At 58.6% G+C, this 11888-nt stretch overlaps 1 protein-coding gene across 1 annotated transcript in view; it reads right to left on the bottom strand.

The window, feature by feature from the left end:
• Nucleotides 1–328: 328 nt before the first annotated feature.
• HPSE2 (heparanase 2 (inactive)) overlaps nucleotides 329–11888 on the bottom strand; it is a 110550-nt gene continuing 98990 nt past the window's right edge. The window contains exons 10-12 of the mRNA XM_068399415.1: nucleotides 1889–2034; nucleotides 767–913; nucleotides 329–684 (exon numbers count right to left, since the gene is read on the bottom strand). Coding sequence (XP_068255516.1) covers nucleotides 519–684; nucleotides 767–913; nucleotides 1889–2034 — 459 coding nt within the window. The 3' untranslated portion in view covers nucleotides 329–518. The remainder of the gene's footprint in view (nucleotides 685–766; nucleotides 914–1888; nucleotides 2035–11888) is intronic.

Below are 11888 nucleotides of genomic sequence, written 5' to 3'. Positions count from 1 at the left end.
GCCCGCAGCATCCCCGCGCCGGTCCCGGCCGGGCTGGCGGCAGCAGAGGGAGCTGCTTCCATGCGCTTGTGCAGCGGCAGCGCCGCCCGCGCCCCCCGCCGCCCCGGCGAGGTGCGGAGGAAAGGGGGACCCGGCTGCTGGAGGGGTCACCCTGAGGGGCTGCGGGGGCCGGGGCGGGTGCCCATCCCGGGCTATAGCAGGGCTCAGCGCCCCAGCCCTCCCCAGCAGACGGTGGGCGCCGGACCCCGGGCGCTTCTCGCAGTTGCGGGCGGATCGCGGCAGGCCCTGCAAATGTGCCGTCGCACCGCTCCGGTGGGATGGTGGCCAGGGCCAAGCGGAGCTCTGCAGTCCCAGGGTGGGAGGGGGTGCCAAGCCGGAGGGTGCCCAGGGTGCGAGGACGAGGGTGCCTGCCCGACGTGGCCCTGCTGCGAGGCTGTGCAGGCTGCCGAGGAGGCAGCATGTCCTGGGGAGTGCGTGGGGGCAGGAGTGGGGCCAGCGGGTCCGTTTTGGGCCATGGGCTATCGGTACCGGCAGGCCAGCGCATTCACGTTCTTCACCACGTAGAAGCTCATGGTCAGCGGGGGGATGACCAGGGTGCGGCCAGCCCGCAGCGGACGAGGTTTTAGCTCAGGGAGGGTCCCGTCGTCCACCATGGCCAGTGGCTGCCCATTGAGCTGGACCGACCTGCAGGACCAGGAGAGGGTCAGAGTGGTGGCATTGAGGACAGGGTGGTGGTGGCAGCCCCAGCTGCCAGCATCACACTTACTTGGAGTGGAGCCCGTCCTTGCCATAAGGCTGCAGCAGGTACTGGTGGACGATCTTATCCCGCAGCGTCCCCGCCAGCTTGATTTTCTTTCGGGAGCGATGCAGGTTGATGATATAAAGGGTGATGGACCCCCGGACGTAGTTGTGGCTGCAAAGGGGAGGGCAGAAGCTGAGGGGTGTGTTGGCATGTGCCCCGGAAGCACCACCTCAAAGAAGGGGTTTGGGGGGTCTCTGCAAGAACCAGCCTCAGGCAGCCATCTGGAAGGGACATCACTGTCCCAGCTGCCCCTCCACAGGGAAATGCCACCTCCCCACCACAAAGCCCAACTCTGCGATGACATCTTCCCAATCTCCCCCTCCTCTTCTCAGCCAGGGGTGGCAGAGCTCGAGGGGGTGCCGTGCCGGTGTCTGGAGCAGGGGTGGTAGTCCTGGGGCAGCGCCCGCAGTGCCTCGCAAGGAGGAGGCTGAGAATGGAAGGGAGCTCTGTGCGTGAGTGGCGTCTGCCCCCCCTGCCCCGGTCACCTAACTGACAGGTCCAGACACTGATCCTCTGTCCCTGCCTGATCAGGCAGCCCCAAACAAAGGCTATAAAGCACTTTGCACCTGTCAGTTACTGGACAAGGTTTCCTACCGAGCTGGAGGCATGTTGAAAGCATCTGGATTGTGTAAAGAAACAGCCTCTCCTCCTCCACAATAGCAACTTGTGTCTGCGGAGGAGGTGGCCGCCCCCCTGGCTCGCTGGGGCGCTTTCAAAGACCTTATCAGCGAAACAATAACCAGGACGGGCTCCCTGGCAGTGCGATCTGGCGGGTAACCCGACCGACCGGGGGCCCCTCCTGTGAAATCCACTCCCTTGATCTCTGCTGCCGGGACTGCCCGCTGGCCACCGCACCAGCCCTGTTCCCAGGCACGGGCTTGCCGCAACTTTCAGCGATGGCACTGCCATTCCCGCACGCTCCCTCCACCGCCACAGCAGCCAGAGCAGCAGCACCCGAGCATATTCCCTGGGAATCCAACCTGCCTTGCCGGAGCCAAACCCTGGGCTCCTGCCCCAGCATGTCCTCAGTGGTCCCCATCTACTGGGGGTCCCACTTATCGCCCCAGCCTCCCTCGCTCTGCTTACTTGTGGTAGCTGGTGCAGTGGGCGTAAATGCGGAGCTTGTCGCGAATGACTCTGTCGGGCCGGGGTTTCCTCTGGAGACCGGCCACGTGGATCGCCAGGACCTTGGGACCGATGAGGCGCTTGTAGAGCAGGGACAGCCAGTAGTCCTGGGGGGCAGAAGGGACAGTCAGCAGCACAACGGTCCCCCCCGACTCACAGCGGGAGTGGGCAGGAGAGCCTGGCTTCCCTGCTTACAGCCTAGCAAAATTCTGGCTGTTGGGTGAAAATGTTGTGTGCCAGCTGTCTGCCTTGGGGTGAGGTTTTTTTGTGGAGTCCAAACCAAAATGGCATCACTGTTTCCAGGAAAGAGATTAAGAGAAGTATACATTGCTGTGCCTGCGCTGAGAAACACCGATACCCTCTGAAGAAGCTCGGCTTTTGGCTAGGCTATGGAGCATGGGGAGCAGCATGGATGTCCCTGCACGTTCCCACGGACCTGCACATAGTCCCACCATGGACCTGTGCACCAGCTCCTGAGAAGGTGATGTCTCTGGACCAGGCAGGTCACCCTCCACCTCACTCTGTACACAGGGCTGGAGCACACCAGAGCTCTCCAGCTCCGTTCATGGCATGCTGGCTTTGGTGACTGCTGAGAGTGCTCCACTTCCCAGAGGTATTTCTCCCATTTTAAAGCCTCCCATGGAGTTAAGCACCCATGAACATAGCACGGGGAAGCCAAGCACTCAAGAAGTAGGAAACATTCAGCTCCTGCACACATGCGTTAATGATGCAGCCTTTAATTACGTCACCACATACTACTTTTTCCCGCAGGGCACGGCCTCGCTCGGCACACAGGATGGGCCCAAGCCCTGGGGACGGAGGCGAGGCTGTGCGGTGACAGAGGCTGCTGCCGGCCGGGCCCCCCTCATCCGCTGCAGAAGCTGGGAGGTGTGCGGTAAATGAAGCAGGGTTGTGGGAAGGGAAAAGGCAGTCTCAGGCGCTCGCCTGCCATTCTGCAGGATGGGGCTATGGCCCTGCCGCTGCTCCGGGCACCCTGGGTGATGCCAGGGAGATGAAGCCTCTCACATGGCTGCTCTGGGTGCTGCCTGTGGGTGCGCTGGGCACCGCCCAGGTGCTGGGGCACCTTTGCACACACAAGCACTCTGGATAAACCCAGAGAAGTGGGTTTATCCGGACTGGCTGCGCAACCCAGACTGGCTGGCCCAGAGGGACCATGTGCCCCAGGGCAATTGGGATGATCCTCCCACCCCATCGGCAAGATCAGACACTCAGCAGCCATGGTCACGCTGGCACTAGGGACTGCTCTGCCCGGCAGCATCTGACCCATACAGTGAGGAGGACCCACTGCTGATGTGGAAAGGAACATGGATCAAGCACCCCGTGGCTCTGCACACTGCCTGGGGAGGTACGAGGAAAGCCCTGTGTGGTCAGGATAGTACCAGGAAGGCTTCTGCCACCCCAGAGGGGCATAGACAGGGGGAATGGGGTCTCCAGGGGCCCAGGCTACAGGGCAGGATGGGCAGGTGGAAGCGCCGATCCCTCATACAGGTACAGGTATCCATCCTGTGGGTGGGAAGCCCTCACCCAGCCCCTGATTAACATGCGTTTTGGATGAAGAGGCCAACAGACGAAACACACAGCAATGGTGCAGCAGGAACCACCATGAGGTGGAAGCTGACCAGTTCCAACAGTGCTGGGCTGGCCTGGCAAAGGGAGATCCAAACCCGCTTCCCACTTTCTGGATCAGCTTTCACCACAGTGCTCGAGGAAAAGCTGCCTGCTGCTCTCCTCTCGCTGCTCGCAGCCAAAACCACGGGGCTTTGTGCCACACCAGCCTGGTAACTGCTTCCCCTACAAACCCCTGGCTCTGGAGGAGATGTGAGGGTGAAGGGAGAGGCTTATGCAGCCCGAGGAGGCTCAGCACACGAGGCTGAAGCTCCCGGGGAGGATGACCTGCAGTTGCTCAGCACCGCAGACATGTACCGTCCCTGTGGTATGTGTCACCATCCCCGTCCCTGCTGGCTGGTGGTGCTGCCCCACACCCTGGGGACATCCCCACTGGCACCATGCTGCAGGGGCTGTGCCAGCCTTCCCCCGCTGCAGGAAGCTGTGCCAGCCCACCCTGCTCAGGCTCACGGCAGGCAGGAGAAGCAGTGCCCGGCACACTGCCGGCTCCCCAGTGAGCTGCGCCGATTAGCAGGCGTCATTAGATGAGTAATTACTTGAGTTTATGGCGAGGCCAAAGGTGAGAACAGATTGCAGTGTTTAGCCCCACAGTTGTGAGTAAAAAATAAATGAGTTCAGTGCTCTGAGCTACCTGTCAGCTCAGGCTCTTAGGTCTTTCTAGCAGCCCCCTTGGGGTTTCTCACCTCCTCTCCATATTTCCACTGATGAGGTGCTGCTTTCGCCCACAAGTTATGGGAGTGACAGAGGCCGGAGACTTCGTGCCCGCCCTTGAAATTTCCACATGGGTCTCAAGAGCTGTTTTGCAGGGGGCTCGGATGGCCTTGTCACGATGGGGAGCTGGCAGCAGCAGCTCCATCCTCTGGCTGAGCACCTGCCCCTCCGGGCAGGGTGGTCCCTAAGGGTTTGCTGCTTTGACATTGGCGTCCCTCCGCTCTCAAGGCTCAGCAGCAGCAAGGTTCGCAATGTGGGGGTGTGGGAAGCTGCCCAGCCCGGCGACATGCCCCAGTTGCTGCCCAGTCTCTCATCTCAGCATACACTCTTCCCCAGGGTGCTCTGACAAACCCTGCTCCCCTGCAGAGCTGGTAGAGCTGAGCCCTGGGCTCCCACCAGGGTGGCTCACAGGCAGAGCAGTGCCGTTCAGTGGCAGTAAGGGCACAAGGAGAGATGCTTGTCTCTCTGGGAAGCATTGGCCATGTTTTCTGAGCTCCTGATCCAGCTAAGGGTACACAGCTTTTCTGTGCAAATGCCACAAGACGGGTAAGGCAGTCAGCAGTGATGCCGGGTGAGCTGTTCTGCAAAGCATGAGATGACCACGGCTGAGTGTAAAGTGTTTCGGTGCAGGCGATGTCCCCAGGGCAGCGTGGGGACTGACCTGTCCCTTCAGCATCTGCAGGAGGCGAGGGCAGAGCAGTGATTTTACCTTGCCTTGCTGGCAAGGCTAGCTCCAAAGTCTCCGTCTTGAGAAGGATGTGGGAATACCAAAGAGAGTTCAAAGGAGGGCCAGAAAAACGACCCAGGGCTGGAAAAGGAGTCGGTAGCGCCGGCCTTGAGGCACTCGAGCTCTTCAGCTTACTGCAGGGAAGCACTGAACACAGCTGTAGCTTTTCGCATCATCACAAGCCTGCTTGTGGCAGGGGCCAAAATCATGTTATTTGCAATAAATTACGAGGAGCTGGTGACACCGAGCATTTGGATGATGAATTACACACATACACCTAGCATGACGGGATCACATCCGCCGGGTGCGGGCACTTCCCGCAGCTGGGCTGGTGCTCTGGGGCTGCTCCTGCTACCAGCACGAGTGAACTCCAGTTAAAACCACACTGGGGCTGCTGGGCACCTGCAACTACTGGCGCTCCCGTTCAAAGAGTGACCAGCTTGGGAAGCAGTTGCTCTTGAAACCCAGCTCGGCTGCAACTGGGGTGGCTTTCCACCGATCAGTGACCTCTCCCCAGACCCCTGGCAGGTACCCTGTCCCATGTGGCAAGCCCTGTACAAGCATGGCCCCCAGGCTGGCAGCGCCCATATGCCCCTTGCAAAGACAAGCACCTGCCTTGCAGTGCAGTGCCAGGCATCCCATCAGAGGCAGCCCTGGCGATCCCCAGGGAGATGCACGGCTCCAACCAGCGCGACCACAGAAAGGATTTGGCTTTTGGAGTCACAGAGGGCTCCCGTTGTGAGGGCTGAGCCAGCAATACAGCTGTAGTGGTAGAGGAGGAATAATAGGCAGGAATCTGGCCCACTATTAGTCCCCTGGGAACTGAGGGAGCCTTCTTGCAGACCCATTAAGCAGTGCTGCCACTGCAGCCCTCGGAGCTGCAGGTGAGGAGCACCTGAAGGCAGAGCCGTCCCGCGCCTCAGGAGGTCTCCTGGCCAGGACCCCTGATTTACGGGCAGGAAGGGCGCTTGTCTCAAGTGAGCTGATGTGCGGAGCTCAGGCCAGCCACATCTTCTGAGCACCATGGGGCCAGTGAAGACCCACAAAATTTCCACTAGGTGTGGAAAGCCCAGAGGGTCCCACTTGATCTCTTTGCATATTTTAATTCATTGCAGGAGCTTTTAGAGACTTCAGCTTTTGGAAACAAGGCTGATTAGGCACACCTCCAGACAGACCTATTAACCAGACCCTCCCCTCTCCAGAGCCATCAGGAAGGGCGCAGGAGCATATCCCCATGCTCTCTCTTAGAGGCAGCAAAGCAGCTTTACAGCCTCCCTGAGTTTGTTCAACTCCATGTTCACCACATGTGAGAAGACCAGAAAACCAGAGTAACAGAGCCGTAGCCCTTTGGTCTCCTGAGGGCTGTAACCAGCAAAGGCAGCTGAACTTCAAATAAGCAGGCAGCCAACCCCGCGGTGCACAGCCTCCTCTGGCTGGGGCTGCCGGGGCACCGCTCTGTGTCCCTGTGTCACTGGCAGCATCAGCTGGCTGCTGACTACCCTCCTCCTCTTCCTCTTGCTTCTTCCCTCTTCTGAACCTGCCCAAGCTCTTCCTCCATCCCTCAGGCACACTCGAGTTTCATCAGCCTGTTATAGATTGCTCCATTCCTGCACCTTCATCTGCATTTTTCAACAGTCCAAGCAACCCGTATAGAGATAAGGGCTGGCTGGTCTGCCTTCCCGTACACCACGGGACAGAGAGCTTCACTCTTTTATGCCTGTGTTGAGCCTGATGGCTCATTTTTGGCAAAAACATCTTCCAGAAAAGTAGTGATTGTGGTTGTGAGGGCTTGGAGGGATGGAGAAGCCGCCACTTCCCAGGGAGTCTGTTCCAGCGGTTAAACAGCCGCACTGTTAACAATCCCACTCCTTATTTTCAGTTTGAATTTGTCTGGCTTCAGATTCCAATCAGTGGTTCTTGTTCGTTCTTTTTCCACGAGATTAAAGAGATCCTCAGCATCCAAAGCTTCCTCCCTGCGGAGGTCTGTACATCCTGTTCAAGCCACGGCCGGTCGTTCCTTCAGCAAGGCTGGACTGATGCCGCTTTTAACATTATCCCTGAGTTTTATGTGCTTCTTCGACTGTGGGAGTTCGAGGCATTCTCACCATCCTGTGCAAGGTCCTGTGACAAGCAGAGCAGGGCAGAGCCTCTCCCCAGAGGGAAAATTTGCTGAAGTCAAAATGATCAGCTCTGGGAGCGGGCGCTGGTGCTGTCCTCATGAGCTCTCATGCCCCCAACCCCAGGGACGTGAGCCGTTTGCCATTTTGCGTGTGCACCCTCCTTGCTTGGAGGTCTTGAAAAGCTGAGCGGTCTCCTATAACATTTGCTGCCTTACTTGGGGAATTTGTGGCTGTGCCCTGAGCACCACGGGGGACACTCCAGAGAGGGTCTATGAATGGGGAACAACGCTCCTCCCAGCCCCAAATGAAGGGGCTTCAGGTGGACCAGGCTGCCAGGAGCCAGTGGCATCGGCAGGGAAGGACAGACCCTTGCTTTGATCCAGGCACCTGCACCTGTGAAAGGATCGGCCAACGCTGCCCAGTTCCTTTCTTGCTTAGACTCGGTCCCTGCAGGTACCCACCCACCAGTCCCCTGAAGCCGCTGACCTCTCTCCCGGGTCGTCCATTGCTTTCACTGCTGATCCTCTTCCTTCCTGCTCTAACGGCTGTCAATGCCTCATCTCACATCACTCTTCCCTGTATTGCCTTCCACCTTCACATCTTCCCAGCAGCTTTCTCTGCCGGCAAGCAGTCTATGGCTGAAGCATGACATGAGGGGCTGCCAGTCCCGCAACCCTGTGCCTTTTGGCTAAGGAGGGAGAGGAGAGGAGGCAGGCAGGGCGAGGGAGGGCAATGGGACATTAGCCGGTGCAGGAGCAGCTCTGTAGAGCAAGACAGCTGCTGCTGTGGCTGTGCTATGCACCCTGTGCGCTTGTGGGGGCTTATGGCAGGCTGGCGCTTGGTCAGGAGAACAAAACCAGGCCACGTTTTGCAATGGCTCTGCAAAGAGTCCCAAAGCGCAGCATGTGGGGACAGCCAGCAGAGTCGCTCCCGATCCCAAATAACCTGCTAACGTGTGTGCACCCATGGGCTCGGAGAGCAGCATTCTCATCCACCGGTGCCAGCAGCACCGCAAGCTCTGTGTTTGGGCTGAGCATCGGCCATTTGCCCTACAGCCTGGGGTCTCCCCCAGCTGCGCCAGCAGCACAACCCACCAAGCCTCTGATGAGCATCATGTCTTCCCAGCCTTCAAGCCACTGCAGTCTTTGCTCAGCCCCTCTCCCTTGTCTCTATCTCTTCTGCTCATTTTCTCTTGGAGAAAGGCCAAACACTGACATTAAGGCACAATTCCTGCTGTGGGAGCGGCAGCCACAGGAATCACTGCTGGGCACCGGTGGCACTGAGGGGACAGACTGCCCCAGCACCAGGAAGGTGGCATGTGGGAAGTGGCCCCTGCCTACTGCTGCCCTTCGCAAGCTGGCCCCCAGCCGGTGGCCTCCACCTTCCCGGGTTGCTGAGCAGATGGAGCAACAGCCAAACTTCTCTTTTGTCATCACCTCTCCCTAACAGGGTCCAGGCGATGGAGGCCACAGGAAGGGAGCGGAGCTGCCGGATCAGAGGGCTTGGAAACCGAACGCCTTTTCTTTGCTGTTTTCTGTTCTTCTGCTGCTTTTCATCATAATGCTACTTCCCCCTGCTCTGCCAGCGAGCAACCAACCCACCCTGGGAAGGGTCTTGCTGTCCCACCTCCTCCACAGCCCCAGGATGGCTCTGTCACCAAGATGGGCAGGTCTGTCACCAGCACAGTGCCTCCAGGACATGTGGGAAGTGGCTGTGTCCATCCTTCCAAGCACCAACCGCTGCTGCCGGTCCCAGCTGGAGCATGTCTCTGCCACAGTCTTCGGTGCAGGAGGAGCAGCCTGGCTCTGGGTCTGCACATGTCCCGCAGCTCCAGCAGGTGGGTGCCAGAGCTGCTAGCCGCAGCACGGCTTTGATGCGTTTGTGACTCCAAGCATACGCACTTCAGAGATGTTTTTTATGGTGCACTAAGAGGGAAAGGCCCCTTAACCTGCTGTGACAGCAAGCAGAGTTTAGGCATTTTAAATCTATCTCCTTGTTCGCAGATAAAATGAGCCTCAGAGCAGACTTAGAGCTCCTGGAAGGCTGAATGCAGCGAGGGTGCAGAGGATGCTGCAGTCCTTGAGACGTAATATGACCACAGTTGAAAGGACAAGGCAGTGGAGGGGCTGCCCTGCTCAGACCTGCTTCAGGCGCTCCTGTCGAGGCTGGCTGGGAGGTTTCTGCAGGGCACCATCTCCACTCAGCCCTTCAGCAGGCCGTTCTCTGGCTTGACATCTCCTGGGACAGCCTTTCCCCCATGCACACATGAACTGCCCAGGATTTCATCCCTCCCTGCCTGTCTTCACCTCTCCCGCCCCTTGCCCGCCTGCAGGCATCGCTGCCACCAGAGCCAGTGCTCCAGCGTGCGGGGCAGATGGGGTGCCGGACGGCCATGCGGCAGATTTATGGTTGTCAGGAACAGTTTCCATGTGTGTGAGCGCTCCACTGGACCCGCTCCCTCTCCCCACCCTTTGTCGCTCCCAGGCTGGGGACTGTGCCTCTGCCTGTGCAGCACATGGCACGCTGTCCCCGACCCGGCTGCCCTTTCCCCAACAGCAACCCCAAAGCCGAGGGTCCCCGCCGAGGGGAACAGCAGCCGCAGCCCTATCCCTGGCAGCTTGGCCGGTGACTCAGTGCTGGGCGTGCGATGGGCCGGCGCAGCAGCGGGGCTGAGCTCCCCCAGCCCCACAGCCAGCTGGCCCCGCTCGGTGGTGGGAGTGCGAGCACTTGTGGGAAAGGGTTCTCCGTACACTTCCCCCTATGGATGCCAGCTCTCCTCCTCACCCTTGGACACTGCCCAGCCCAGCAGCTGGGCAGCCACCAGCAAGCGGAGGGCAGGGTGGGGATGGGCGCAGGTGGGCGAGGACTCGGCCCCGCAGCCCTGGCCCGGGGAGGGCCCCCTCCCGCGCAACGCAGGGGCGGGAGAGGCACCGTCCAGGGAGATGGCTGGGACCTCCAGCTGCAATTAGCAGCACCTCCGGCCAAGCCAGCTCAGCTAATGAGCACACCGGGGAGCGCGGACGTGCAGCAGGCGGGAGCACGGCTGGGGGACATGCTCCTGCCCCTGGCACCCGGCACGGCACCTCACCAGTGAGCCCTGTGCCTCTGTGCACCCTGAGATCGGGGGGCCCAACCTGTGCCTTGCTGGGGAGGTGCTTAGGACAGCTGGGGCAGGTGTTGTTGGTGCCAAATCACCAGGTGCAGCCCAAGGGCACAGCTCACACCACGGCTCTGCCCCAGGGACCCCAAGGGATGCTGCAGATGGCCACAGCCTGGCACCAAACTTGTTCACACCAGGGCTTTTACAAAAGCTGGGGTAGAAGGGGGACAGATCACTAAGGACAGACCTGATATGAGCCCAGGGTCCTCCCTCCTCCAGGACAGACAGTAACTTTCCCATTGAGTTCCTCAGTGCCTTTGGGCTAAGCTAAGGAGGTGAAAAATCACCTGCAGCATCCAAGCGTCCGACCACGGCACCATCAGGCACAGATCTCTGCGCTGCTGCGATGCTTTCTCAAGGACGCCATCAATTCACAGGCAATATCATACTGTCTTCTACTACCACAGCTGAGCAGGCAGCCCCTGCCGTCGCCTCACCCCATGATCCCTCTGGGCCTTTCTCATGCTGCGTATGAAACTTTAGATGCAGAACGGAAGTTTTAGCATCAGTTAACCCAGGAGAAGCAAGTATCTCACCATCTACAGTCTTTAGGAGAAGGTCCAAGAGGAGCCACAGTTATCAGGAGATGGAAGTCTGGATTTCAGCTGTGGCTTTTCCATGGGGTTTGTGTTGCTCTGGTCCTACCTAGAAATATGCCCAGGTTTTTCCACGCATAGGTAAAACCTTACAGCACTGTGCTTTAAGGCAGCTGAAATCACTACCAAGGATGGATAAAAAAGAGGCGATGCCATGTGGAAGAGGATGCAGAAAGGTCTTTAACATGCTCTAACAATCTGAAGAGAAAGCTCACACCTACCTGGGGGGCTCTCCAATGAAATAAATGTTGTGCATCCCTCTGGACCGTTTCAGAGCGATATTAAGGAAAGAGAGATGGAGTATATACACTGCATGCCTGAAATGAGCCTAGAGCTACTAAATGCCAGAGTGGCATTTCAAAGGCATTGCCCTGTGAAGGGTGAATATCAGCGCTGCTCCTGCCCTCCTTTCCTCCACTCCTCACTCCCACACACATGTACAGATGGGTTGAGATGCAGGCGGGCAGGCTGACGTACCTGCGAGAGGCTTTGTTTGAAGGGCTTCTCAAGCACAAGCCCTGATTATTATACAGTTGGCTGCCCTAACCACTCAGGAAGAAAAAGCACTCCAATGATACATGGAAAAGGTATCTCAAAAATAATAAGGCATTAAAACGCTTGAGATCAGTTGCATTAAGGTCGGCAGGAGCATTTCTACTCCCCAGCCTGACTGCCCCTGTGCCCAGGCCAGGGAACCTTGTGTCACCCAGTTTCTCCTGTTTTGGTCCCCATTAGTCCAGCAAAAGAAACTTGTTTCCTTCGATCTGCACCCAGAAGAAGGCTCAGAGAGATGGCCTCACCTCCGCCTCTGCAGCACTGGTCCCTTGGATGGGACATTGATGGCACCACTTCTGAGGACAGGGTGAACAGGCAATTCTGGCAGCCAGGACAGGCACCCAGAGCTGCTCTCTCATGGGTGAAGAACTGAGATGGAGGCAAAAATGTCCCTTGCAAGATGCCCCAGAAACCAGAAGATGCCGCTTAGCTCATGAGGCAGCTG

The sequence above is a fragment of the Nyctibius grandis genome, chromosome 4 (genome assembly GCF_013368605.1).
Source record: "Nyctibius grandis isolate bNycGra1 chromosome 4, bNycGra1.pri, whole genome shotgun sequence".
Lineage (NCBI taxonomy): Eukaryota > Metazoa > Chordata > Aves > Nyctibiiformes > Nyctibiidae > Nyctibius > Nyctibius grandis.
Note: the sequence above shows the minus strand (reverse complement) of the source record. Positions and strands in the feature narration are given on the sequence as shown.